Source organism: Phyllopteryx taeniolatus, chromosome 15 (assembly GCF_024500385.1).
Source record: "Phyllopteryx taeniolatus isolate TA_2022b chromosome 15, UOR_Ptae_1.2, whole genome shotgun sequence".
Classification (NCBI taxonomy): domain Eukaryota; kingdom Metazoa; phylum Chordata; class Actinopteri; order Syngnathiformes; family Syngnathidae; genus Phyllopteryx; species Phyllopteryx taeniolatus.
This window is the reverse complement of record NC_084516.1, coordinates 15,030,714-15,056,747: the sequence shown is the minus strand read 5'-3', so window position 1 is coordinate 15,056,747 and position 26,034 is coordinate 15,030,714. Positions and strand designations below refer to the sequence as shown.

At 42.3% G+C, this 26,034-nt stretch overlaps 1 protein-coding gene and 1 long non-coding RNA gene across 3 annotated transcripts; both read right to left on the bottom strand.

The window, feature by feature from the left end:
- Positions 1-335: 335 nt before the first annotated feature.
- LOC133465122 (zinc finger protein 658-like) lies at positions 336-24,437 on the bottom strand. Its single transcript, XM_061747568.1, has 9 exons — positions 23,925-24,437; positions 23,729-23,794; positions 19,648-20,747; positions 19,192-19,201; positions 15,454-15,630; positions 8,544-9,616; positions 5,775-5,833; positions 5,350-5,501; positions 336-2,765 (listed from the first exon to the last, which is right to left on the bottom strand). The coding sequence occupies exons 1-9, from the start codon at positions 24,043-24,045 to the stop codon at positions 1,438-1,440; spliced, it is 4,086 nt and encodes a 1,361-aa protein (XP_061603552.1). The 5' UTR covers positions 24,046-24,437; the 3' UTR covers positions 336-1,437.
- Positions 11,372-15,265, bottom strand: LOC133489832 (uncharacterized). Of its 2 annotated transcripts, none has more exons than XR_009792008.1 (2): positions 13,238-15,265; positions 11,372-13,100 (listed from the first exon to the last, which is right to left on the bottom strand). It is a non-coding gene; the product is annotated as an uncharacterized LOC133489832 (long non-coding RNA). The 2 variants fall into 2 exon arrangements; XR_009792007.1 differs by having other exon boundaries at positions 11,372-13,088.
- Positions 24,438-26,034: the final 1,597 nt, after the last annotated feature.

Here is a 26,034-nt window from a genome sequence, read left to right as displayed (position 1 = left end):
ACCCATTCACACACACATTCACACCTACGGGCAATTTAGAGTTGTCAATGAACCTACCATGCATGTTTTTGGGATGTGGGAGGAAACCGGAGTACCCGGAGAAAACCCACGCAGGCACGGGCAGAACATGCAAACTCCACATAGGGGCTAGCATTTGAACCCCGGTCCTCAGAACTGTGAGGCAGATGTGCTAACCAGTCGTCCACCGTGCCGGCCTGGATTAAATATAATTATATTAAAAAATTATTAATGATAATTATGTAAAATAATCGATTTGTTAACACACAACCAGTCAACTTCTGGAAGATACTAGAGTTTATTTGAACTCTGCATATACAGTATGACTCCAATTACATCTGATTTAAAAATAATAATAATAATAATAATAATCCCTTAGGTATTACAAAACCAGTTGACGTCTGGGATCCACTCAGGGAGTTTACCGCAGATCTAATGTTGTATTTCAAAATAAACGTCCTCTGAAATCTGCACATTTGACTGGCATTACACCTGATTTTAAAAAAATCATTAAGAATAATCTGGGGGACACTCGACTATCCCAGGATTACACGCAGGAATTGCACACATATCTGATGTTGCAATCAAAAATGAGTCTACATTTTTTCGTCTAAATTCTGAAATTCAATAGTTTAGTGCCCACCAGAGGCAGTCTGGTATTGTGATACCTAAGATTGTTTTCAATTTGTATTTATTTTTTTTATCTGGTCTAAATACAGTAAAATAGGATACCAGGCCCCCTAATATGGGCTGTTTGGTCCCTGTAAGACCTGTGTCCGTTTTTGGTCCACATTGCCGGCCGTTGGCCCAATTTGTTTCCGGTGAGGGTTGGACTCCTCCAGTACTGCCCTTAGTCATTGATTGATTCTATAAATAACCTTTATGGACAGAATTTCTAGGTGCAGCCGAGGGATTGAGGGTGTCCTGTTCAGAGGTCTCCGTACGTCTTTTCTTTTTTTATATTTTTGATAATGTGGTTCTGTTGATCTTATCAAGCAGCGACCTTCAACTCTTGCAGGAGCTGGTCGCGCCAGTGTGTGCAGGATGACAATCAGCACCTCCAAATCTGAGGGCATGATTCTCAGTCGAAAAGGCTGGAGGTCAAGGACGGCGTCCTTCTCCTGGTCGGGGAGGACATCCTGGCCCAAGTGGAGGACTTCAAGTATTTTGGAATCTTGTTCACGAGTGAGGCAAGAATTGAGTGGCAGATCGACAGCCGGATCGGTGCAGCAGTGATGCGGATTCTGTATCCATCTGTTGTGGTAAAGAGTAAGCTGAGCCGAAAGGCAAAGCTCTCAATTGGCCAGTCGAGCTACATTCCTGTCGGATGCAAACGGCAGAAATCAGTTTCTTCCGCAGGGTGTCCGGGTGGGCTCTGCCTTAGATATAGGGTGAGAAGCTCAGCCATCCAGGAGGAGCTTAAGAGTCGAGCTGCTGCTCCTCCGCATTGAGAGGAGCCAGATGAGGTGGCTCGGGCATCTGGTTAGGATTCCCCCTGGACGCCTCCCTGGTGAGGTGTTCCGAGCATGTCCCACCAGGTGAAGGCCCCGGGGACGACACAGGACACGCTGAGACGACTAGGTCTCCCTGCTGCCTTGGGAATGTCTCAGGATACTTCTGGAAGCGCTCGACAAAGTGGCTGGGGAGAGGGAAGTAGTCTGGGGAGCCTGAACAGGCAAAGGTTTTTTCGCCAATGTGGGTTTTTGAGTGTTGCCTTAAATTTCCCTTTTTAGAGAATCTTTTACCGCACACTGGGCAAACAAAAGGCTTCTCTCCAGTGTGTGTTCTTATGTGTGAAGACAAATGACCTCTTTGAGAGAATCTTTTGTCACAAACTGAGCAGGCAAAAGGTTTCTCTCCAGTGTGGGTTCTTGTGTGGGTTTTTAAACTATCCTTTTCAGAGAAACTTTTACCACAAACTGAGCAGGAAAAGGGTTTCTCTCCAGTGTGTGTTCTTGTGTGTGATGTCAATTGACCACTTTGAGAGAACCTTTTATTACAAAATGAACAGGCAAAAGGTTTCTCTCCAGTGTGGGTTCTTGTGTGTGTTTTTAAGCTTTCCTTCCTGGAGAATGTTTGGCCACAAACTGAGCAGGAAAAACTTTGTGCACCGTTGTGTGTTCGCTTTTCACCAGTGTGTGTTCTTGTGTGTGTTGTCAATTGACCGCTTTGAGTGAATCTTTTTCCGCAAATTGTACAGGAAAACGGTTTCTCTCCAGTGTGTATTCTCATGTGTCGTCTCAAAACCCACTTATCTGCAAAGGTTTTCCCACACTGAGAACATTTCCAGCGTTTGTTGTCAGTGTGACCTGCCTTATGTTCCTGATCATCATCAGTGTCTGAAGAGTGTGACGTTGTGTCGTCACTGTCTGATAGTGGAGCTAAGAGGCCGTCTCCTTGTGATGCTCCACAGTGGTCTCCATCACCTTCTGTTGTCACGTGTCGACTTGAACTGCTACTTGGAGGCTCCGCCCCTCTGCCCTCCTCACTTTGAACTTCATTTTCACTCTTCAAAGGCACACAATTCAATGGCAACTTGGTGATATCCTCCTCCTTGACTTCCTCTTTGATGTGGATTTGCCCCTCCTCTTTGATGTTGGGGGACTGTGTCTCCTCTTTCTCTTTAATGTAGGGGTGCGCCGGCTTCTCCTCTTTAATGCAAGGGGGCACCGGCTCCTCGTCTTTAATGTGTGGGTGATCTTCGGCCTCGACTTCTACCTTAATGTGGGGGTACACTTCATTGATGTCTGCAAGACAAAAGAATGGGAAACAAACATGGTTTTGTAATGTCAATTCTCTTGTTGAGACTTTGATGTGGTGTATTATTGTTAATATTTATATTTTAGGTAAACATACAAGGGGCACAGTGACAGACTGGTTAGCACATCTGCCTCGCAGTTTTGAGATTGCGGGTTCAAATCCGGCCTCGACTGTGTGATTTTCTCCCACATCCCAAAAACATGCATGGTAGGTTGATTGAAAAATCTAAAAAGCCCATAGGTGTGAATGTGAGTACGAATGGTTGTTTGTTTATATGTGCCCTGCGATTGGCTGGCGACCAGTTCAGGGTTTCGCCCAGAGTTCGCTGGGATAGGCTCCAGCACGCCCAAGTGAGGATAAGATGTACGGAAATGGATGGATGGATGGCTGGATAATTATACAGGGTGAGGGGTGGCACGGTGGCCAACTGGTTAGCACATCTGCCTCACAGTCCTGAGGACCCGGGTTAAAATCTGGCATCTTCTGCATTGCATGTTCTCCCCGTGTCTATGTGGGTTTTCTCTGGGTACTCCAGTTTCCTCCCACATTCCAAAAACATGCATGGTGGGTAAATTGAAGACTCTAAATTGACCATGGGTGTGCATGTGAGTGTGAACGATTGTTTGTCTATATGTGCCCTGCGATTGGCTGGCGACCAGTTCAGGGTGTACCCCGCCTCTCGCCCAAAGTCAGCTGGGATAGCACACCCGCGACCCTAGTGAGGATAAGTGGTACGAAAATGTATTGACATGCAAGGTGAGCCTGATGAGGAAAAGAATACTTAAGATTTATTGTAAATAAAAATAATAAAATTAAAAAGTGTCAAATTACAACAAGCACAAAAATCTCTGTATAAATAACGGTAATACCTTACAGTGGACCGCCGCATATTTGTAGTTTGGCATTTGCAAATTCACCCAATTCCTTTTTTTTTTTTTTAAAACCTATCTTTCAAATTTATATATTATGGCAAAAAAATGCACAAAAACTATTTTTATATTTTCATGGAAAAATACTATCAACAGGCTTGTCTTACTTTTGACTTTTGGGAGAACGTTCTATAAATGAAGATTTGAAAATGTTTTACTTTTTGGAAGGTGTGTGTCTCATGTAAATGTAACACAGCATTTCAGAAAAACAACATCATACCAACAGTCAAACACTGTGGTGGTAGTCGTGCGATGGTCTGGGGCTGCTCTATTAATTCAGGACCTATATGACTTGTTGTGATTGATGGAACTATGTCTGCTCTTTACCAGAAAGTCCTCAAGGACACACCAGCAAGTCAAATTCTGAATGTAGCATGTGAGCACAACATTTTACAAACAGCTAACGAAGACTGAGAAATTGCTTTTTAACATTTTTGGACAGATGTTAAAGCAATACAATACTGGGTAAACGTTCAAAGTCACCGTTAGATAAGTATTTGTCATTATAGTGTGTGCAAAACTGTATGTTTTAAAAAAAAAAAAAAATAAATAAAAAGAGGTCACTGTGTCATCACAAAGTCAGCCCAAAAAAATTCTAAAATCCCTCTGTTGTGACTCGGATGTTGAAGTGTCTTTTTCGATTGACATGACTGCAAGACTGTGAATTCTTCACCTTCAAGATACGTTCAAACACGTTTATTTATATATTTTAATTTGTCTTATAACTATCTCTTGGCTCTCTCCAGTTTCTAATCATTACTTTCCTAAATAAAATTCCTAGTTCAATAAGTCTTACACGATGCACCTTGACTGCAATGGTTCACATTTCGTATTCATAACCGAGTTCCATATGATTCCCAGACTGCGTCACAATGGGCTTTATTCTCTATTATACTCTCGCTCCTCATCCGTCCTCATTCCTACAGTTCAATATGGGTGGAGGAGTGACTATTATTATTATTCCCTAATGACAACTATAATGGAATGAGTTCAGCTCCTGTTTCATGGTGTGAAATCATGCATAAAGTGGACTCTATAACCCCCTTTATCTTTATGTAAACAGCCAGGAGCTTCACAATGCATTTCAAACTAGTTAGGAGCAGAATGAGTTTGCCGGGGGCCGGAGCTAACTAATTGTGACTAGCAGCAGTCATGAAGACTTTAATTCTTGAAAAACCTTCTTATGTCCATGATCCTTCACATTCTTTTCCTGACGCCGTTTTGCTTTTACTCAGCCCTGTCAGCTACCCAGGCACTCTCATGGCGTCCGGCACCAGTGCAAGCAAGGTCACAGGGAAAACATAGACTGGGTTTTCACTAATATGGACATTCTCTATATGATGAAGTGGACAAGGGCTTTTATTTACACAACACGGGCTCTCTACCTTACACTATGAAGTGAAGGGAAACCCGCAGATTTATGGTAATAATTAAGTCAATAATGATAGGTTAGATAATTATACTTTATTGATGGCCCCTAAAATAGGCCTAACGACGCCACTGGTCCACATATAATCATGAGCATGTTAATGTTATAATAAACGTAACGCCATGCATACAGTGCCCGGGTGATGATGCATTCATGAAAAACAAACAAAGGAGTATGGAAAGGATTTCCTAAACAAGTGAGAAGTGAACAAACCTGGTGCGCGTAAGCCAACTCGAGGATGCGGCTTGCAAACGGCGTCGAGGAGTTGACGCTCGTCCTCTTTTGTTCCGCAAAGTTCTTCCTCGTTGTCTGCTGTCCTCGTTGCACACATTTTCACACGACAATCACAACACTTTGCGCTCACACTTTATTTATCTCTGCTGAGCGATGCGTCGGTGACAAAAGCATCTATTTGTTAGCGGCTAGCAAGCGAGGCTACGGCTAGGCCCAGACGCTTCAAAGTGCGCCGTGACGAGTTAAACCTGACACGAAGATTTAACCAATGATGTTTTAGACCAGGAAAGTAGTGACGGACGTCCTGTGGCGACGCTTCAGCGCGTTCGATACTAATTGACGGAAGAATTATGTGGAGACGCGCGTGCGGCGCTTGTGATCGTGCGGAAGGAGAGCCGCAGCACGACATGTACGGCAACGCAATTGGGACAAACTTCCTCGAGCTACCGAGCTTGCGGTGGACCTGAAGTGCAAAACACAACAGCAAAGAACTCAACACAACGGCAAGTTACAAAACACGACAGCAATTTAAAATAACCATAAGAAATAACAACACACAACTAAACACGCCAGCAAAAATGAAACAATGACTTTTTAGCCATGGCACTTCTCTATCAGCAGGGGTCGCTATTGAGCCACTATATATATATATATATATATATATATATATATATATATATATATATATATATATATATATATATATATATATATAAATGTGTATATATGTGTGTGTGTGTGTGTACTGGTATCCTCTGACTTCATTCTTAATTAAAAAAAGAAGAATGGTTTCTGGTGGCACGGTGGGCGACTGGTTAGAATCAGAATCATCTTTATTTGCCAAGTATGTCCAAAAAAACACACAAGGAGTTTGTCTCCGGTAGTTGGAGTTGCTCTAGTACGACAACAGGCAGTCAATTGACAGAGAACACTTTGGAAACATAAAGATATTGAGAAAAACAGTCACTGAGCAATAAAGGGTTGCTAGTTATCTGGTAATGCCGGTAATTTTTAAAAAAATGTTTTGACAGTTGTGCAAAAAGATGCAGAGTCCTCTAGCACTTAGAGCAGTTCGAATGACTGATATTGCAATAGTCCGGTGCAATGACCATTGTGCAAAGGGCGCTGAGACTTCACGCGAGTTGTACGATAATCTGGGACAATGTTGATTGTGCAAATGTTGCAGATACTCACTCCTCAGTCAGTGTGCAAATGGAGCAGATGGTACTCTGGCATGAGTGGCCAGTATTGGTCAACAGATAGTTGTTATGCAAATAGTGCAGCGTGGTGAGACTACTACAGTGAGTGCACGAGTCATATATAATTGGCCCGACAACAAACTCAAGACAAAGCGTCCACCTCACAGTTCTGAGCTCCGGGGTTCAATCCCCGGCCTCACCTGTGCGGATTTTGCATGTTCTCCCCGTGCCTGCGTGGGTTTTCTCCGGGCACTCTGATTTCCTCCCACATCCCCCTTAAAAAACATGCATGGTAGGTTAATTGAAGACTCTAAATTGCCTGTAGGTGTGAATGCGAGTGCGAATGGTTGTTTGTTTATGTGTGCCCCTGCAATTGGCTGGCGACTAGTTCAGGGTCTACCCCTCCTCCTGCCCGATGATCGCTGGGATAGGCTCCAGCACCCTAGTGAGGATAAGCGGCTCAGAAAATGGATGGATGGATGGATGTTTGGTTTCTTCAATAATGGTAGCAACAAAACTAAAGAAGTGTTTGATATAAATTGTATTAATTATTCTTGCAAAAATCCAAATCCACAAATCCAAATTTAGGCATTCAAAACTCTATCTTTACTTTTTGATAAGAAAACCAGACAACACATGAGTTTGACTCTGAAAACAACAACAAAAAAACAGTTACAACTGATTTAGGCTTTTCATTTGTTTTTAAAAAAACAAAACATCTGGCTCCTCTTTTTTAGTATTTTATGTATTTATGACCATGTTATCTGTTTGTCCGTTTTTGTGTTATTGTAAATTGAATATTTTCAATAAAGATTGTTTAAAAAAGTAATTATTGATCGCTTGATCGAAGTTCATCCATTAATCAATGTACAGTATATGATTACAACAATGCAAGGTAAATAGCTCATTGTTGGAAGAGACTTCCTCCCATGTAGAAGATATTACTGACATAATGGCAATTGTGCAAATGATGTGGAGTCCTCAAGCAATTTTGAGCAGTTTAAAGTGACTAATAGTGAAATGGTCTGGTACAGTGATTGTGCGAATGTTGCAGAGAGTTCTCAAAGACATAAGTGGCCAGTAGTAATCAACAGCAGTATGCAAATAGTGCAGCGTGATAACAAAAAAAATTGGTAGCATGTTGCAATGAAATTGTAAGTTACCTGTTTAAGAAGTTATTGGGAAGAGGGAAGAACCTGTTGGAATGTCTGGTAGACAGTCTCTCAGGACCTGAAGTGGGCGATCAACATCCACTCCATCCTCAAAAAGGCCCAGGAGAGGATGTACTTCTTGCGGCTTCTGAGGAAGCACGGCCTGCCACAGGAGCTGTTGAGGCAGTTCTACACAGCAGTCATCGAATAAGTCCCGTCTTCATCCATCGCAGTCTGTTTTGGTGCTGCCACAAAAAAGAACAAACCCCGACTGCACCAGTCAAAACTGCTGAAAAGATTGTCGGTTACCCCCCTACCCACCCTTGAGGACTTGCACGCTGCCAGAACTAAGACAAGACCATACAAAATCCTCTTGGACCCTCCACATCCTGGTCACCACCTCTTCCAGCTCCTTCGCTCAAGTAGGCGCTATCGAATAATGCAAACTAAAACTAGCAGACATTACAACAGCTTCTTACCTCTTCAGAATGATTCTGAAGTTAAGCACTTTATTTTGAACATGTAATCCTTTTTTTTTTTGTATTTACTGGCTCTTATTTTGAAATTCACAGCCCTACTATTATTTAGTAAGTTAGAAAACACACCGCTGTACTCATATGTTTAATTACCCAGGCAGAATTTCTAAGATGGGTACAATTCTTTCAAGAAAACATGACGGACCAGGTGAAACACATTTAATTTAATTTTAATGGGATTCAAATTAAACTGTCAAGGAAAAACCTTCACTTCACTGTCTCTTAATATGTTGGCTGTGAGAGAACGTTTGAGCGCATACTGAGCAGGAAAAAAGATTCTCTCAAATGTGTGTTCTTGAATGACATTTTAAGTGTGCCTTCTGAGTGAATCTTTGGCCACAAACTAGACAGGCAAAAGGTTTCTCACCAGTGTGGATCCTTGTGTGATTTCTTAAGTGACTATTCTGAGAGAATCTTTGACCGCAAACTGAGCAGGAAAAAGGTTTTTCTCCCGTGTGCGTTCTTGTGTGTGTTCCTAATGTTCCCTTTTCAGAGAATCTTTGACCACAAATTGAGCAGGCAAAAGGTTTCTCACCAGTGTGGGTTCTTGTGTGTACTATTAGATACCTATTTGTGGTAAATCTTTGACCACAAACTGAGCAGGCAAAAGGTTTCTCCCCAGTGTGCGTCCTTGTGTGTTTCATCAAGTGCCCCTTCTGAGAGAATCTCTGACCGCAAAGTGAGCAGGCAAAAGGTTTCTCACCAGTGTGTTTTCTTGTGTGTATTTTTAAGTATCCCTTCCGAGTGAATCTTTTACTGCACACTGAGCAGGAAAAAGGTTTCTCTCCAGTGTGGCTTAACATATGCCTTTTCAATAGAGATTTGTAGACAAAAGTTGTCCCACATTGAGAACATTTCCAGCATTTGTCGTCAGTGTGACCTGTCACATGACCTTCAGACTGTTCTTCATCATCATCATCATCATCATCATCATCATCAGTGTCAGAGGAATGTGACGTTGGGTCATCACTATCTGATAGTGGAGCTATGAGGCCATCTGCTTGTGATCCTCCAAAGTGGTCTCCATCACTTTCTATTGTCATGTGTTGATTTGAGCTGCTGCTTGGAGGCTCCGCCCCGCTGTTCTCCTCACGTTGACCTTCATCTTCAGCTTCACTCTGCAAAGGGACATCGGTCAATGGCAACTTGGTGACATCCTCTTCCTCCTCTTCCTCTTTGATGTAGGGAGCCTCTTCCTCCTCCTTCACGGCGAGGTACTCTTCCTCATCCTCTTTTTTAATGTAAAGAGCCTGCGGCTCCTCTTCCGCCTTGATGTAGGGGAGGTCTTCGTCATCCACTTCCTCTTTAATGTGAGGGGCCTCTGGCTCCTGCCGATAAGGACGAAGGTCTTCACTGATGTCTGCAAGACAGAAGAAGATAGACATTTATGGTTTGGTCAAATACATTATTATGCTATGACTATTATGCTATAATAATAATGCATTACTCTTATATTGCAAATTTCTAGACAGTCAAAGATGCTTTACAATTTCATACATTATTCATTCACTCCGCAGTCACACTTGGTGGTGGTAATCTACTTGTGTAGCCACAGTTGCTCTGGGGGAGTCTGACAGAAGTGTGGCTGCCATTCTGCGCCTACGGCACCCTCTGACCACAACCAAACATCCAACCACATTCATTCATGGTAATGTGGGTTAAGTGTCTTGCCCAGGGACACGATGACATGCGCTCAGGTGGGGTTACGAACTGGCGACCCGCCAGTTGCAGTGTGTTCTGTTACCTTCTGCATCACGTTGTGTATTATTGTTTCTATTTATATTTAAAGACAAAGTCATTTTTGTGATTACTTTCTAAATAGATTAAATATTTCAAGTGTGGAAAGTGTGCAAAGGCTGACACCAATTACGTACTGAATTGTTGAAATATAGCATGATTATTTTATACCATCTCACCTGTACAGATTTTTTGCAAGGACTAAAACCAAGTTTAAGTGCGGCTTCCTGGCCACGAGTTGCCCCTCCACCACTACATAAGTACTGAGCACCTTCGTTCCATCAGTGGATATTCGGCGCAAATGCCACATCATTAGCGATTATAATAACTTGGCCCAATTCTACCACTACAACATGCAATAAACATCAAGCTATGCCTACGTCTGTGCCGCGCACACCCACACTCGGCGCACATAGCGAAGGCCGCCCCACTGCCTCGTGCCAGCCCACCAGCGTTAGTAGCTAGTAGCCACCAGCGGACCTGCACACCGGCGTTGGGGCCGTCAGCCTCAGAGTACTTGCTGGCTGGCTGCGACGTTGCGGCGTGAGGACAAGGAGGGGGGGAAAAAATCATTCAAGGGTATCGGCGCATCGCGCTGCTGTGGCCGCCTCAGTGCACCATGAGCGGCCACAATTCCGCCAGCAGCCCGCTGAATTTCAAATGAGGGTGGAAATTGTCCCAGCGCATCAGACGGCCTCTCTGCGGCCCGCGAGAGCATTGCTCGGAATGAGCCCGGAGAGCAGGCACGAGTGATTGACAGGGGAAAGTTACTGAGCAACACTTCCTGTCTGCAACGCAACACATGCACACACTACAGGAGACGCACAACTACCACTTGTATTGTTCTTTAATTATGATTTTGCTATTTAGCTTTACTTGTATTTTAAGTTTTTGCAAGCGGAGAAGCATCGATTTTGAAGCTAAGCTGCCCGCTTTGGCCACACCAGCGAGAGCCGGGAGATATGGCCTAAATTTCATATTTCTATATAACTGGAGTCCCTTCAGGCTGATGGCATTTCTCGCAATGCAAACTAAAGTGTAAAAATGAGATTTATTGTACTGATCTCAAAACAAAATTTAAACTTAGCACTCTATGGTGCAAACAAACAACATTGCTGATGGTATAAATATTTGATATACTACACAGTATATTTTTGACCTTTCGGCTCCTCCTCATGAATGATGTATGCAGCAACGTGCCGATTAATTTCCAGTATTCGGACGTGTGTGAATGCTGTGTACCTGTTGTATCATTTTCTTTTCCTGCTAATTTGCTGTTCATAGCCGGATAATAGGGCTGCACCATTACGGCCAAAAATGATAATCACGATTATTTCGATTTATATTGTAATCCCAATTATTAAACACAATCATCATGTTCAGGAACAAAAAAAATCTGTATTTTTATAGAACTACAAACAATACGTAAATAGTTTTCCATTCAAAATTAATCTTTGAATAAGAAAAAATTGTAAATAATAAAATCAAAATTTCCAAGGACTGAATCAATTATTATTTTTTTTTTAAATCACAAAGTCAAAATCAATGAAAACAATTCCAGCTTATCCAGAAAAAGCAATAACATTAGGCTTGAGCCCACATGTTTTTGGCAGGCATACAACAGCCTGCCAACATTTTCAGACTTGAGAGAAGAGCGCAGGCAGGCCACGACATTTCCGCCACTGCTAAAGATCCTCTTTGACTGGGAACTTGTTACAGGAATGCACAAGGACTTCTTGCCAACTTGGAAAGTCGTGGGTGGTAGAGTCTCTGATGTTCCTTCCACCTGCCCGAAGGGTCCTCTTCACTGTCAAGGTTGGCACACTGGAGGCAAGACTGAAGCTCAGAAGCAACGGCCTGTTGTTGCTGGTGAGGAGAGGATCTTGGTGTGGCTGCCCAGGTTATCTGGAAGAAGCCTTCCAAGGTCTTCTTTTTCTTAGATGTACTGGGTGCATCCTCTACACCATATATGTCAAACTCAGGCCCGGGGGCCAAATTTGGCCCACGATGTAATTATATTTGGCCCGCAAGACCATATTAAATGTGTATTAGAGCTGGCCCACCAGTATATAACACATGTGCCACTAATATTACAAATCCCAGAATGCTTTGCTACTGTGTTGGCCCATCAGTCTAGACCGGCAAGCGTCCCTTCCTTTTCTGTTGCAGTTTTTAGCAACTATGCTACTAGTCTCCTCGAGCAAATTTACACTTCCCCTTCCCAAAAATGGCCAAAGTGGCTGTAACAAATTAATATAACATAATTGAATTCATGTTTTGTTTATTTTTTAAATGACCTTTATCAACTCCTAGGCAGGGACTGTTAATAGTTTGAAGTTTGGATGTTGTCATATGATACAAATTTAATGCTACATTTCTGCACAGAAGGGAAACATGCACATCGCAGTAATTTTTCATAAAATATTGAGTTTGGCCCGCGACGTTGTCCCGATTTTGTATTTTGGCCCATCGTGAATTTGAGTTTGACACCCCTGCTCTACACTGTCTGCAGTCCCTCCATATGGATCAGTTGGGCCCTTCTCATTTAACAGAGCATAATAAATTAAGAAAAACACATCCATATTCAGATTACAGCACATTAATAACCATTTAGCACATTTCATTCCACTTAATATCTTATTTAAAGTTCCGCATCTATGTATTCCCAATTATTACTAACCACGCTTGAAGAGGCAGCCATCTCAGTCAGACAGGAGTCTGTTCTGGATCGGTTCAGTCCTATCTTCACTGACATGTCTCCGTTTGGAGCGTGGCTGAAGAGCAGAGGTCATGTCAAGCAGTTCTTGCGTACCTGGATCCTTGTATTTTTGCTTTGATGGGGTTGGGCAAATCTGGGAAATCCTCACTTATTTTGTGGATGGAGAAGCTGAACAGGCGGCGGACTGGCTTCACAAAAGACACACTGACGTGCTGTACTTCTCACTGGTCTCACAGGTGTCTGGATTTTTTGGTCAGAGGGTACGACTCCAGAAATGGCTCCAGAACTCTTGCCATCATTGGCTGCCTTCATTTCCAGCTTGTGGGGCATTCAGTCTTCTTTCGAGCCCGGGCTAGCTATTTTGTTACGCTTCCAGCTGTAGGAGAAACTGCTGACAATTTTTTTTGCAGATCCTGACTTCACGGTCAATCTATTCATTGCACTCCATTTTATTAGCATAGGTTCTATACAATCCAATTACATTTCAAAATTAGTATTCTTTTTTTTTTTATTTGTCCTACTCACCAATTCCAAGATGGAGTCTACGCCCAAAGCAATGAAGTCTCGTCCATTTACAGTATTAAGAGAAGCTTGCCTTGACGACATTCGAGCCACTGTCTGTTGTGATGCGGACTAGTCTCTCCTCATGCAGGCGCCAAGAAGTCAGTCTCTCCCACAGTCCCTGGACTACAGTTTCCCCTGTGTGGTCTTGTGGGAAAAATTGACATGTGCAAGCACCCAGTTTTCATTGCTCTGCATGACCTTTGGTCACTTGTGATTGCAAAGAAAAGTGGTGATTTCCCCTCTTTATTTCCCCACCAACATTTCTCATGTATTACAGGTAATGTTCGTTTGGAGAAATAATTACACAAGGGAATTTTATATATTTCTTGTCCAGTGTTTTGGGGGGAGGTCGACTGATATGGTGTTAAAGGATCGCCGTTATGGTTGTCTGGCTTCCCACTGGGCTCCGACAAGTATTTTGAGAAGCAACGTTAGCTTTGGCTTTCATACATTCATCGTATTTGTGTTTGTGAGGTTTTTTTTTCAGATGGTTGAAGAGATGTGTTGTGTTACCCTGCGGAGCAGACACAACACTGCTGCACTCTTTCCAAATAACCTCTTGCTTTGTGTCTCTTGCGCTGAATCCAGAACAGGCCCAGACAACCGATACTGATCCCTGATTCCTGATCTCCTCACCATGATGCTCATCTCCAGTTTTTGCTGTACTTTCTTCTGACCGGACTTGCGCTCTCCCGCTGCTAAGTGTGCTAGTTTATTATTTACCTACACATTTGCGGTTTCAAAATTCATAGTATTTACACAACCTTATTTCCAGAGTTCTCTGTAAAATAAATAAATAAATAAATAAATAAATAAAAAAAAGAAATATTAAAATATTTTTTGAAATTTGAGTAGACGTGCATTTATATGCCAACCGCTTATCCTCACTAGGGTCAAGGGCGTGCTGGAGACTATCCCAGCTGACTCTGGGCGAGAGGGTGTGAGTACACCCTGAACTGGTTGTCAGCCAATCACAGGGCACACATAGACAAACAACCATTCGTACTCACATTCACACCTAGGGACTATTTGGAGTCTTTGATTACTCGACCATGCATGTTTTGGGGATGTGGGAGGGAACCGGAGTACCCGGAGAAAACCCACGCAGGCACGGGGAGAACATGCAAACTCCACACAGGCGAGGCCAGATTCAAACCCGGGTCCTCAGAACTGTGAGGCAGATGTGCTAACCAGTCTCGCACCATACCGCGTCTTTATATGCCATTATGTCACCAAAGAAGAGTATAGCTATTACACATTCGGTAAATGTATGTGTGATATTATGGACCATCGATGATGAAATCCTTAAATTCCTTGCAATTGTACGTTGAGGAACATTGTCCTTGAACTGTTTGACTATTTTGTCACGCACTTGTTCACAAAGAGAACTTCACCCCATCTTTCCTTGTGAATGACTGAGCAATTCAGGGAAGCTCCTTTTATACCCAATCATGGCACCCACCCGTTCCCAATCAGCCTGTTCACCTGTGGGATGTTCCAAACAGGTGTTTGATGAGCATTCCTCAACTTTCTCAATCTTTTTTTGCCACCTGTCCCAGCTTTTTTGGAACGTGTTGCAGCCATAAGATTCTAAGTTAATGATTATTTGCTAAAAAACAATCAAGTTGATCAGTTTGAACATTAAATATCTTGTCTTTGTAGTGTATTCAATTAAATATAGGTTGAACATGATTTGCAAATCATTGTGTTATGTCTTTATTTATGTTTAACACAACATCCCAACTTCATTGGAATTGGGGTTGTAGCTCGAGCCTTGCTTTTGGAAGGTGGCTTGGAAGCACAGCTACAGTGCAATGTTTTTGTGAGAGTATTATTATACCACTGTCTTGGTGAATCCTCCATTCTGATTGGCTCAGAAAATTCCATTGGCGTACATGATCAGCTGATAATTATGAATTATTTGATTTGTTATTTCTTATTTTGAATGCTCTGACTTTGCACTGCTTTTAACCTAAGATAATATTTCGTTTCTTTTGTACTAATAAATGACAAATTAAAAAAAAAAAAATATATATATATATATATATATATATATATATATATATACTTTGAGTATTTTTCTATACAATAGTTTACATTTTCCACAGTTTTCTAAACCTGGAAATTTATGAAATGAAGTTTCATACTTTCCATACTTAAGAACGAGTTAAACAAACCTGCTGCGCGTAGTAACCCATCACGAGGCTGCGTTTTGCAAACGGTGCCCAGTTGCTGACCTTGCGGCTCGCTTTCCTCTTTCGTCCCCCAAAGTTCCTCCTCGTACACTGCTGTCCTTCTTGCACACATTTTTGACACGACAATCACAACGCTTTTACGCTCACACTTGACGTCTGCTTAGCGATGCGCTGATCACAGACGCGTCTCTTTAGCACCAAATTATTAGGTTTTAAAAAAAAAAAAGCTAAAGCTAAAAATAAGCTAAGCTAAGCTTAGCTAAAGCAAGCCGAGAAGCTTCAACGTGCACCGAGACGACTTGAACCGGACATGAAGATTGACGATGTTTTAGTCCAGTAAAGGAGTGATTGACGTCCTGCATGGGGGCTTCAGTACTTAATGGCCAAAATTCAGTGCAGCGCGTGGGGGAAAAAAATCCTCCTGTCGCCTCCCTGCTGTTTGCTTCTCTTTCTTCTTCGCTGTTTAATAGCGGACTTTGCATCTAATTAGTTGCATTATCGCCCCCTCTCGGAGGAAATCTGCTCCCACGCTCCCTCGTGATTCCGATTCTTCTTATGAGTCCAGTTGTTGTTAGCCAGCCGATCATACTCCATACGCTTTTAGTGATGGGCAAATGAAGCTTTCGTGATGCACTTGCACGAATTGTTTCGAAAATGGGCTCAGTTGTGGAAGCTTCAATTATGGTGACCTCTCCTGGCGGAGAAGCAAGGCTGCAGTGGATTCAAAACAGCTGCTTTGCAAAATCTTTGACGCCCACACGCACTCAGACTGAATATCATTCTTTTTTTTTCAATGTCAGATTGATGAATTTATGTATTGTGTTACTGATTATAAAGTTCTGTGAATAATCGTTAGGGTGTGCTTGTCTAACTATGGCTATTATGTGCAAGACTGTGCGTGTGCAGTCGTTATTTACGTCTAACCTTTATCTTTGCATGGGGAACATTTGGTTATGGACAATAAAAACAAAAAATCTGAGCAAAGAAGACACCGCTCGTCTGAAACTTTGTGCCATTTAATTTATTCATCCAGCAAGTCAATGTCACAGACTGACAATATGAGGACAACCTTCCCCCATCAATTATCTCTTCATCTTGATTTTCCAGTTGTTGTTGTTGTTGTTGACCACTGCCTGTATTGAAAATATTCCACATAAGAAATAACCACTTAATACTGATAAATATCACGGTTGATCTACAGTCCACAGGATTCAAATGGTAGCTTTACATCAGATTTGGCAGCACAATTCTTTACATGTGGATTTCATGCAGGCCTACACCTGCGCATGAAGATTTGATCAAATTTTAATTTTGCCTATCACTGAATGCCATACATTGTTCTCTTACACATCCAGAGCTAGACTAAGCCACTGGGCTCATTATGCATCAGCTATAAGCTTACACTAAATCACTGACTTGGAAAGTGGGGGGAAGCCCGTTACGGTACACTAAATATAAAGCGGCGTCACCCTTTGCCCCCCAATTTGAGCAACATTGATGCGTAGCAGTACATCAACAGCTGCCTGAAGCAGGGACGTCAGTGGCCTTTGTAGTCTGGCCAGTGCACAAAAATGCATCCAGAAGAGTTATATAATAAAATAATTCATTTTGCATGTTTGTCGACACTTGATGGGGCATTTTTGAAAACACTACTGTGCTTGTTTGTAAAAAAAAAAAAAAACACACACACACACACACACACTACAGTCTTTTCAAAAGGTCATCACATTGTAGAGCTGCTCTTAGTTTCTCGCCACACTGTCTCTTTGCCTTGCTTTGCACTCCTCGGACGGACCCCCTTTTCAATTGCTGTCCCGGTAGCTGATCTGTAAATCATCCACATCCATATTTATGTAGTATTAATGGTAACATGAGACGGCACGGTGATCGACTGCTTAGCACATCTGCCTCACAGTTCTGAGGACCAGGGTTCAAATCCCGGCCTCTCCCCGTTCCTGTGTGGGTTTTCTCCGGGTACTCAGGTTTCATCCCAAAAACAGAGACGGTAGTTGAATTGAGGACTCTAAATTGCCCATAGGTATAAATGTGAGTGCAAATGGTTGTTTGTTTATACTGGCTGGCAACCAGTTCAGGGTGTACCCCACCTCTCGCCTGAAGATAGCTGTGATAGGCTCCAGCACTCCCTTGTGAGGATAACCGGCACAGAAAATGGATGGATGGATTTTTGCTATATTTAAACATGCCAATGTGAATGTGCAAATTCTGATATTACTGTTGTGTCTGTGTGGGAGGGGCAGGTGGGGGGGGGGATGTATACAGTGTGAGCGAGTTTAGCACGTACCCCAAGAGATGCATGTTTTACAGTTGTGATAAAATAGCTAATGTGGGCTAATATGCACAGCCAAAATCAAGAACGAAACACCTGCAATTTACCACAAGGTGTTTTCTCAAGTTATAAGTGGGCTGAAATATCCACGTTTGGGCACACAGTGCCAGACAAATACTACAATACATGAACGCTGTTGTTTTAATTCATCTAAATGCAAACACGAGTCGTGCTCAGTTGCCTTCATGGTAACGACAACCTTCCCAACATGGTCGCCACATAGGCACGACGATTAACGTTTATCTGGTGTAATACCTATGCCCAGGAAGCCCAATGAAAGACGACGTGTGCGTTCATGTGACTTCATTGATCGTCACCGTGAATAAAGTCGGACTCATGACACTTCCTTGGGGCGTCCCATTCTCTCTAGTGCTTTGTTGATAATGTTGTTTCTATTTGAACTTCTATACTTCTTCCATTCCAAAAATCCATTATCCAATCAAACATTCTCCATCCAATTCCTTACTTTATGTAACTTAATCAACACCCCTTCCCTCAACATCATATCATATGCTTTTTCAACATCAAAAATACCGCCTCCCTGTTTACCTGAGGCTTCCGTGTTTCATTTTCAAGAATCTAGACTCACCACTGCATCCCGAGTGCCCCTTCCTTTTCTGATAAGTGGCAATCATACCTCTACTTTGGTAGCGTGGACACCCACTATTCGCAGAGAGTAAGGATGGGGCCGGATTGCAAATTGCAAAAATCCACAGATAATTGATGCCCATTATCATTGCATTGAACTTTCTTGAAAACCCAAAATTAATGAATAACTGAGGATAAAATGCCAATAAGCATTTTCAATGCTGTTCCCAATCTCTGGTGGGATTTTATATATTGTATTTTATTCATTTTTATTTTATTTTTGTTATCATTTTGATTGTGTATGATTGCTCCGTCGTGACTTTACTATAACACCCCTCCAACGTGGTGCCACGTACACTGCTGGCCTATCACAGATATGAAGACGCCATAGTAACCTCTGCTCGCTGCGCAGCTAACCTACGTGCCTACATGCCGGCCATGTTGGAAAAGTCGATGTTCTTGTCAAAGAAAATAAATCGACTTTTAAATTCAGGTCATAACTTGCTCAGTTATAAACCGATTTACGTGAGTTTATTTTATAATTTTTTTTTTGTCAACGCCAAAGCGTGTGCTATAAAACATAATGTTTGAGAAAAAAAGGCCGCCAAAATAATTACCTGTTTACGTAACTTCCCGCGCTTTAATAAATCTGGCCGAATTAGTACGAAACGTACTGAAGCCTCAACGTAAGACGTCAATCTCGACTTTGCTGGACTAAAACATCAATGTTCAATCGCCGTTTTCCTCGGTGCACGTCGAAGCTTCTCGGCCTAGCTTAGCTTCACTTGCTAGCCGCTAATAAGGAGATGCGTTTGTGATCAACACATCGCTAAGCGGAGATCAAGTGGGAACGAAAAGCGTTGTGATTGTCGTGGGAAAATGTCTGCAAGAAGGACAGCAAACTATGAGCAGGAGCTTTGTTGGACAAAAGAGGAGAACCATTGGAGTTTGTTTTCAAGTGTACTATAAAAAAAAACAAAAACAAAAAGACACCCGGCATGTGGGTAAGGAGAGACAGCCAACGATGCACTTTCAGACGTTTATTCCATGTATTCTTTTTTTACAGTGTTTACAAGTAAATTGTGTTACTCTCACTGTCTAATGATTTCAATCACATATACACTTCTCCGTCTTACACCAAAGTGTCAAAGTTACTTCACAGGCTATTTCAATCATTTCGCTATTTAATATGCACTCTACGCATTGCTTTTAGTGATTTAGCACAAATGCTAATTCTCAACATTTAGATGATATTGAACATACCCCAACCCTACATAGAAGAGCTGTACCCCGACATCTTTGTCTCCTTCTATTGTTGTGTGTTGTATAGCACAGGATTTCTCTCGAATGTGTGTTCTTGAGTGACTTTTTAAGGTTCCCTTTGCAGAGAATCTTCGACCACAAACTGAGCAGGCAAAAGGTTTCTCCCCAGTGTGCGTTCTTGTGTGTTTTCTCATTTTTCCCTTTTCAATGAATCTTTTACCACATACTGAGCAGGGAAAAGGTTTTTCTCCAGTGTGGATTCTTGAGTGTACTTTTAAGCTTCCCTTATGGGAGAATCTTCTGCCACAAGCAGAGCAGGCATAAGGTTTATCACCAGTGTGGATTCTTGAGTGTGCATTTAAACTTCCCTTTTGTGTGAATCTTTGGCCACAAACAGAGCATGCAAAAGCTTTCTCACCAGTGTGTGTTCTTGTGTGTCTTTTTAGATAATGTTTGTTAGCGAAGCTTTTACCACAAACCGAACAGGCAAAAGGTTTTTCTCCAGTGTGTGTTTTTGTATGTCTTTTCAAATCTACATTTGTAGCGAATGCTTTACCACAAACTAAGCAAGCAAATGGTTTCTCTCCAGTGTGGATCATCATATGACCTTTCAAACTGGTCTTATAACTCAAACTTTTCCCACATTGGGAACATTTCCAGCGTTTGTTGTCACCTTCTGTTGTCATGTGTTTACTTAAGCTGCTGCTGCTTGGAGGTTCAGCCCCTCTGTTCTTACTTAGAACTTTATCGTCACTCTTCAAGGGGACACTAATCGATGGCAACTTGGTGATATCATCCTCTTCTTTAATATATGGGAGCTCATCACCTTCCTCCTTTTTAATGTGCAGGAGCGCTTCCTCCAAATGGGGATGCTCTTCCTCCTCCTCTTTGATGTGGTGGGTCTCTGGCGCCTCTTCCTCTTTATTGTAGGAAGCTTCTGGCTGCTCTTCCTTTAGAATGTAAGGATGCCCTGGCACCTTCTCTTTTTTAATGTGAGGGGGCTTCTCATACTCCACTTCATCTTTAATGTGAGGAGACTCTGGTTGCTGCCGCTCAGGACAAAGATCTTCACTGATGTCTGCAAGACGAGAAGACAAACATACATGGGCAAAACTTCATTTTGTATTTGCAACCTCCTCGGTCCTTGATTCTCTGTTTACATGTTAGCACCTGATCCCATCGAGGAGATGAGGAGAACAGAGGAGCCAGGAGGGAATATGTTTGGCGAAACAAGACGTTAGCTCCTTGACAGTAATTTCATTGCAACAGCAAAGTAAAGATGATGCTACGTCATTGACACATGTCACAAATCAGTCTTTTGTCTCAGCGACCACCAAAGCTGCATTCTGGAGTCCCACAGGTAAAAAAAAAACACCTGATAGGACTCCATCAACTTGAAAGCACCTCTTACCGCCGGTGTGCACCAACGGGTTCGGTGATTGCTGCCACAACAGGCACCGACCACCTTACGACCACAGCTCCGGTCGGCCGGCTCAACGATGGAGGCGTGGAACATGGTCCACTCGGACTCAATGTCCCATGCCTTCCCCGGGATGTGGTCCAAGTTCTGCTGGAGGTGGGAGTTGAAACTCAAGCACAGAAATCAAAGACAGAACCACGCTCAGGTTACATGTCTGTGTGTGTGTATATAAATTATATAAATTATATGGGACACACAGTTTGATTTTTGATTTTTTTTTTTTAGCTCTAAATTTGATGATACAATACACATATTGAACTACTCAAAATGTGTATTGGCCCAACTCAGGCAACTCAGTCGTCATTAAAAAAAAAAATAACTGGAATGGGTTTTTAGCATATACATTAAATATAGCCATATGACATGTGCCAGATGAATTTGAATAGTGGTTTTTTTCCTTGATGAATCACCTTTTGAAAACAGCATTTTAAGTTCACTTGGGTTATATTTATCTTATATTTACATTTGTTTGATGATCTTAAACATTAAAGTGGGTTAAATATGCAAAAATATAAGAATTTGCAAAGGGGGCCCATACTTTTTCATGGCACAGTACATAATAGCCTACTTATTTTATTTTATTTTGCCACTTATTTTGTTAAAAAAATTATTTCATTGGATAATAAAAATATTTCTTTACAGGCATGTTAAATATCGCAATAATATTGATATTGCAATATTCAACACCCATATCGCAAGTTTTTTTTAATACCGTGGAGCCCAAGGACTGCAGTCCCATGTTGACTGCGTCATCCACAGACCTGTTTGTTCGATATAGGCAAACTACAGGGTGTCCAGCAGGGGTCCTGTGACGCTCTATCGGTGGTCCAGCACGAGCGTGCCGAAATCAATAATGACACGTACAGGTATGCATAGATGTAAAAAGAATTAATGTAAAAATCAGCATAAACGCGTTTGAAGAAAATCACTTCAGCCACACACTTACTTTCATTCTTCTTCCAACCATTTTTCAAAGATGGTACACAAAAATAAAAACAAGTTCAAGGGGACACTAAATGTGGTTGAAGACAGCTGGACTCAAACCCGTAATGCAAATAAATAAAGGCATCTTAAACACTAGGCTACAAATTGCTGCACATAAAATCATAAGCATAAAATCTCCATTAGTAGACGATATAAACGTGCCTTGGTGGCGCAGCACAAGTTTGTCTGCTGGAGAAATGGGACACCCATGACGACTGGCCTCTGGGTAATACGTTAACGGGGTTACGATCGTAATGTTTTCAAATAATTAAAGTTCGACACGACCTGCCCCCCGGAACCACAGAGCGCTGCAACCAATAATGAACCATACATAAAAGCATGCATATATATAGTCAAGGGTGCACATAACATTTTTGGTCTGATTCTTAAAGGAGCACCAGAGGTTGTTGTTTGGTGCTCGTTTTTTTCTCGACCCACTCACCTCATGGATGAATTTCACGATTTGCAGTACAGGACCGCGTAATCAGCTGATTTGGCACTGTTCTCTAGGGCAGTGGTTCCTGATTTTAAAAAAATGTTTGCACCACGGACCGGTTTCACGTAAAGACATTTTGACGGACCATTGGAGTCGCTGTGCAGCGAGACTGAGATGCCCACGAAGCCCACCGACCAGGTCGACGGCCACTCCTTGCTCAGCCACCGCCCCCGCCCCACAAGTGTCACCTTTGGCCAGGATAGATGCTTGCGGCCGAGCTCAACTGAATTGAAAAAGGAACGAATCAGTTCATGAAGTGATTCAATTCTGTACGTTCACTCAAAGGATTTGTTCATTTGAAAGAGTCGCTCGCGAATGTAAACACTACTCGGGCCCCTTCTTTTTTTGTGTATATGTAATATTATGATGAGGCAATTAAAATTTTCTGTGGTTTCACAGTCATAACTATGATGGAAACCGTACCAACAATGTGACCCGCAAAATTTTTTTGGGGACAAACAGCGGTTAAAGCATAACATCCATGCCAGACGTATTGTGCATGAAGCTGATTATAATATTGCTTCAAACACATTTATGCTTATTTTTACATGTATTCTTTTTACATGCATATCTGGCCTCGCCATTATTGATTTTGGCAAAGTCTGTGGGAGTGTCGGGTATTAACTTTAATTCGTTGAAAACAAGATGATCGCAGCCGTGTCAAGTTGCTTCCCGGAGGCCAGTTGACACGGGCGTACACATTCAGCACCAGATTGCCTTGTGCCACCCCGCCGGGCACCTGTTTAGAACTACTGGTAAACATTCCGCGTTGGTGACAGTGTGGCACCTCGTAGACTAGTGGTTAAAGCTGTTGCACCAAAAGCGTAGTTTTATTTCTTTGCATCACAGGTTTGCGTACAGTCTAGTTTTACTTTTTTTCCCCCTCACTCTCTTTTTTTAAGCAAGCTTCACATTGTCTTGCAGTCAATCAGGAGTTGCAAACGAGCCATTGTGTTTTTGCGTGTTATATTGAAAACTTGGACACATATACAGTTGAACAATTTATATGCATCATTGTGAAACAGTGACGCAAACAGGAAGGACGAGATTACTGGACTAACAGTGCCCCAACTGGTATCGGGAGCCAGTTGAACCGTACCTCCAACATGATGGCAGCAATCGTCTCCAGAGGTGCGTGACGTCACGGGACAAACGTCTTCACTTTCTATAGTTTAAATAATGGGGTTTAAAAAAAAATAAAAAAATGTACCTCACACAGTGGCCGAAAAGAAACACAGGAATGTTGTTAGAAATGGAAAGTAGTTAGTAAAGAAGAGGGCAGGAAGTGAACAAACCTGCTGTGCATAACACAACTCGAAGCTTCTGGAAGACAGCGTCCAGTTGTTGACGTTGTCGCTCGTTCTCCTCTTTCGTCCCACAAAGTTCCTCCTGGTAGTCTGCTGTCCTTGCACACATTTTCACACGACAGTCACAACACCGCACACTCGCACTCGAGCTCTGCTTAGCGATGTGTTTGTTGACCACAAACGCGTCTCTTCGTTAGCGGCCTGCAAGCTAAGCTAGGCTAGGCTAAGCTAGGCCGAGAAGCTTCATCGCGCACCGGACACGAAGATTTAACGAATTGAGTTTTATGTTCGAGATTTAAGAGGGGTCAGTACAAAGTCTGAAAATAAATCGTGAAGCGCGTAGAAGAACGTGTAGAGACGAAAAGAATAAGCAGTAATGTGTCGCACTTTCTTCTTCTTCTCTGGTGTTTAACGGCGGTTAGCATCCGTTGCGTTGCATTACCGCCATCTTTCGATTCCTACGCTGTTTTTCGTCATTTCCGATCTACGGCCCTCTTCGGATTCCGACCAACCTTCAAACACGGTGGATGAAGAGGAAACATAAAGATGCAGAATGTAGCCATTTGTTTGTTTGTTTGTTTGAGCGTATTTCATTGTTTACTAAAAGTAAAAGGGTGAATGTTCATAACCGATTGGTGCCTGTCTTGTCTCTGTGTTTGTCTTGTCTCTCCCTCTTTCTTTCTTGGGTTAGGTTTAAAACGTTATATGTGTCATATTTCTTTTATAACTGAAATAGGTTTTGTTTCTTGCCTGGAATAACCACTTGGCTGCTGCCTACGCAGCAAATTAGAACAATTAGAACAGAGTGAGAGATCATGCTGACCATAGATGATCACACTTTTACACACCATTTCTGTGTCACAAAGCCCCAGTTTGAATATGTTGTGATGCACTCCATCGGTGCTATTGATGGATGCCACATCAGGGTGCAAAGGCCACCAGTAAGAGGTGATTCCCACATCAGGGGACCGTGGATGAGAGGGGGTGATTCTGTGACATGCTTGCTGTACCACCTGGGAAGGTCCATGATGCCAGGATGTTGAGAGCCTCTAACTTCTACAAAACATGGCAGGAGAAGATGAGTGACAACAGCTTGTTGGCAGCGTGACAGTGGGGCTCTAACTGAGGCCGACAAGCTGCACACACCCCGGTAGTGGACATTGTAAAAAAAAAAAGTGTAAACATAAAATGTAAACTATAAGAAAAGTGTCATCAATTTAACTCTTACAGTTGATCTCTCAGTTGACCCATCAGGGCCTCAAACTTCAGACGGTTTCAGGGTGGACACTTAACCTCTGTGCCACGCTGCCCCCAGTGAAGAAAGTGTAACTCATCTTTTCTGTGGCTACCCCCTTTAGTATCAGATAAATCAATTGGTTGGTCACACTATTAAGATTGAAGGGGAAAATATTGCCACTTGTTTTGTACACAAAGATGGAGAAATTTACATGATTGTTAGTCTGTTCTGCGAGGGTAACTTCATATTCACAAAGCAATTTTTTTTTTTAAGTTTACTCCATGCATTAAGGCAGGCATGGGCAACTGGCATGCGACCCGTGAGCACACTTGGAATTAATTTGAGCAAAAAACAAAAATTATTTGAAAACAAAATGTTCTTACAATTTTTTTTCCTGAAAATTTTAAACATCTGGTAGAGGAAACATTTGGCTAGCGCCCACAGTCGTAGTGGCCCTTAAATTAAAAAAAAAGTCTTCTCCACCATAACAGAGCAGTTTTAGGTTGTAATAGTACTATTCGCCACTAGATAGCAGACACCGCCTACTATAGCGATGCCATAATAAAAATCAGCAGGAAGAGCTATGACCAGTAGATACACTAGCGCTTTGTCGCCACCGGAATAATCGATGTGCCTACGTGGCGGCCATGTTGGGAAGGCCGACGTTCCCATTGAAGGCAATGCATGGACACTGAAATTGTCGTAACTTTCTGATTTCTCAACCGATTTTCATGTGGATTACTGTTTTGTTAACGCCGAAACATATCCTATCTATAGACACGCTTTTTTCTAAAGCAACAATTATTATTTTTACATTTACACGCAGAAGGCACTCCCAGTTTCCTTGTCGTAATTGTACGC

Bases quoted from the DNA above. Each gene is read 5' to 3' on its own strand.
- LOC133465122 (XM_061747568.1), bottom strand. From the start codon at position 24,045: ATGTGTGCAAGGACAGCAGACTACCAGGAGGAACTTTGTGGGACGAAA. The intron at 23,795-23,924 runs GTTTGTTCACTT...TTTAAACTATAG, and splicing joins AGTTGTGTTATGCACAGCAG to AAAGTGAAGACGTTTGTCCC. The intron at 2,766-5,349 runs GTTTGTTCACTT...TTTGTCTTGCAG, and splicing joins AGTTGGCTTACGCGCACCAG to ACATCAATGAAGTGTACCCC.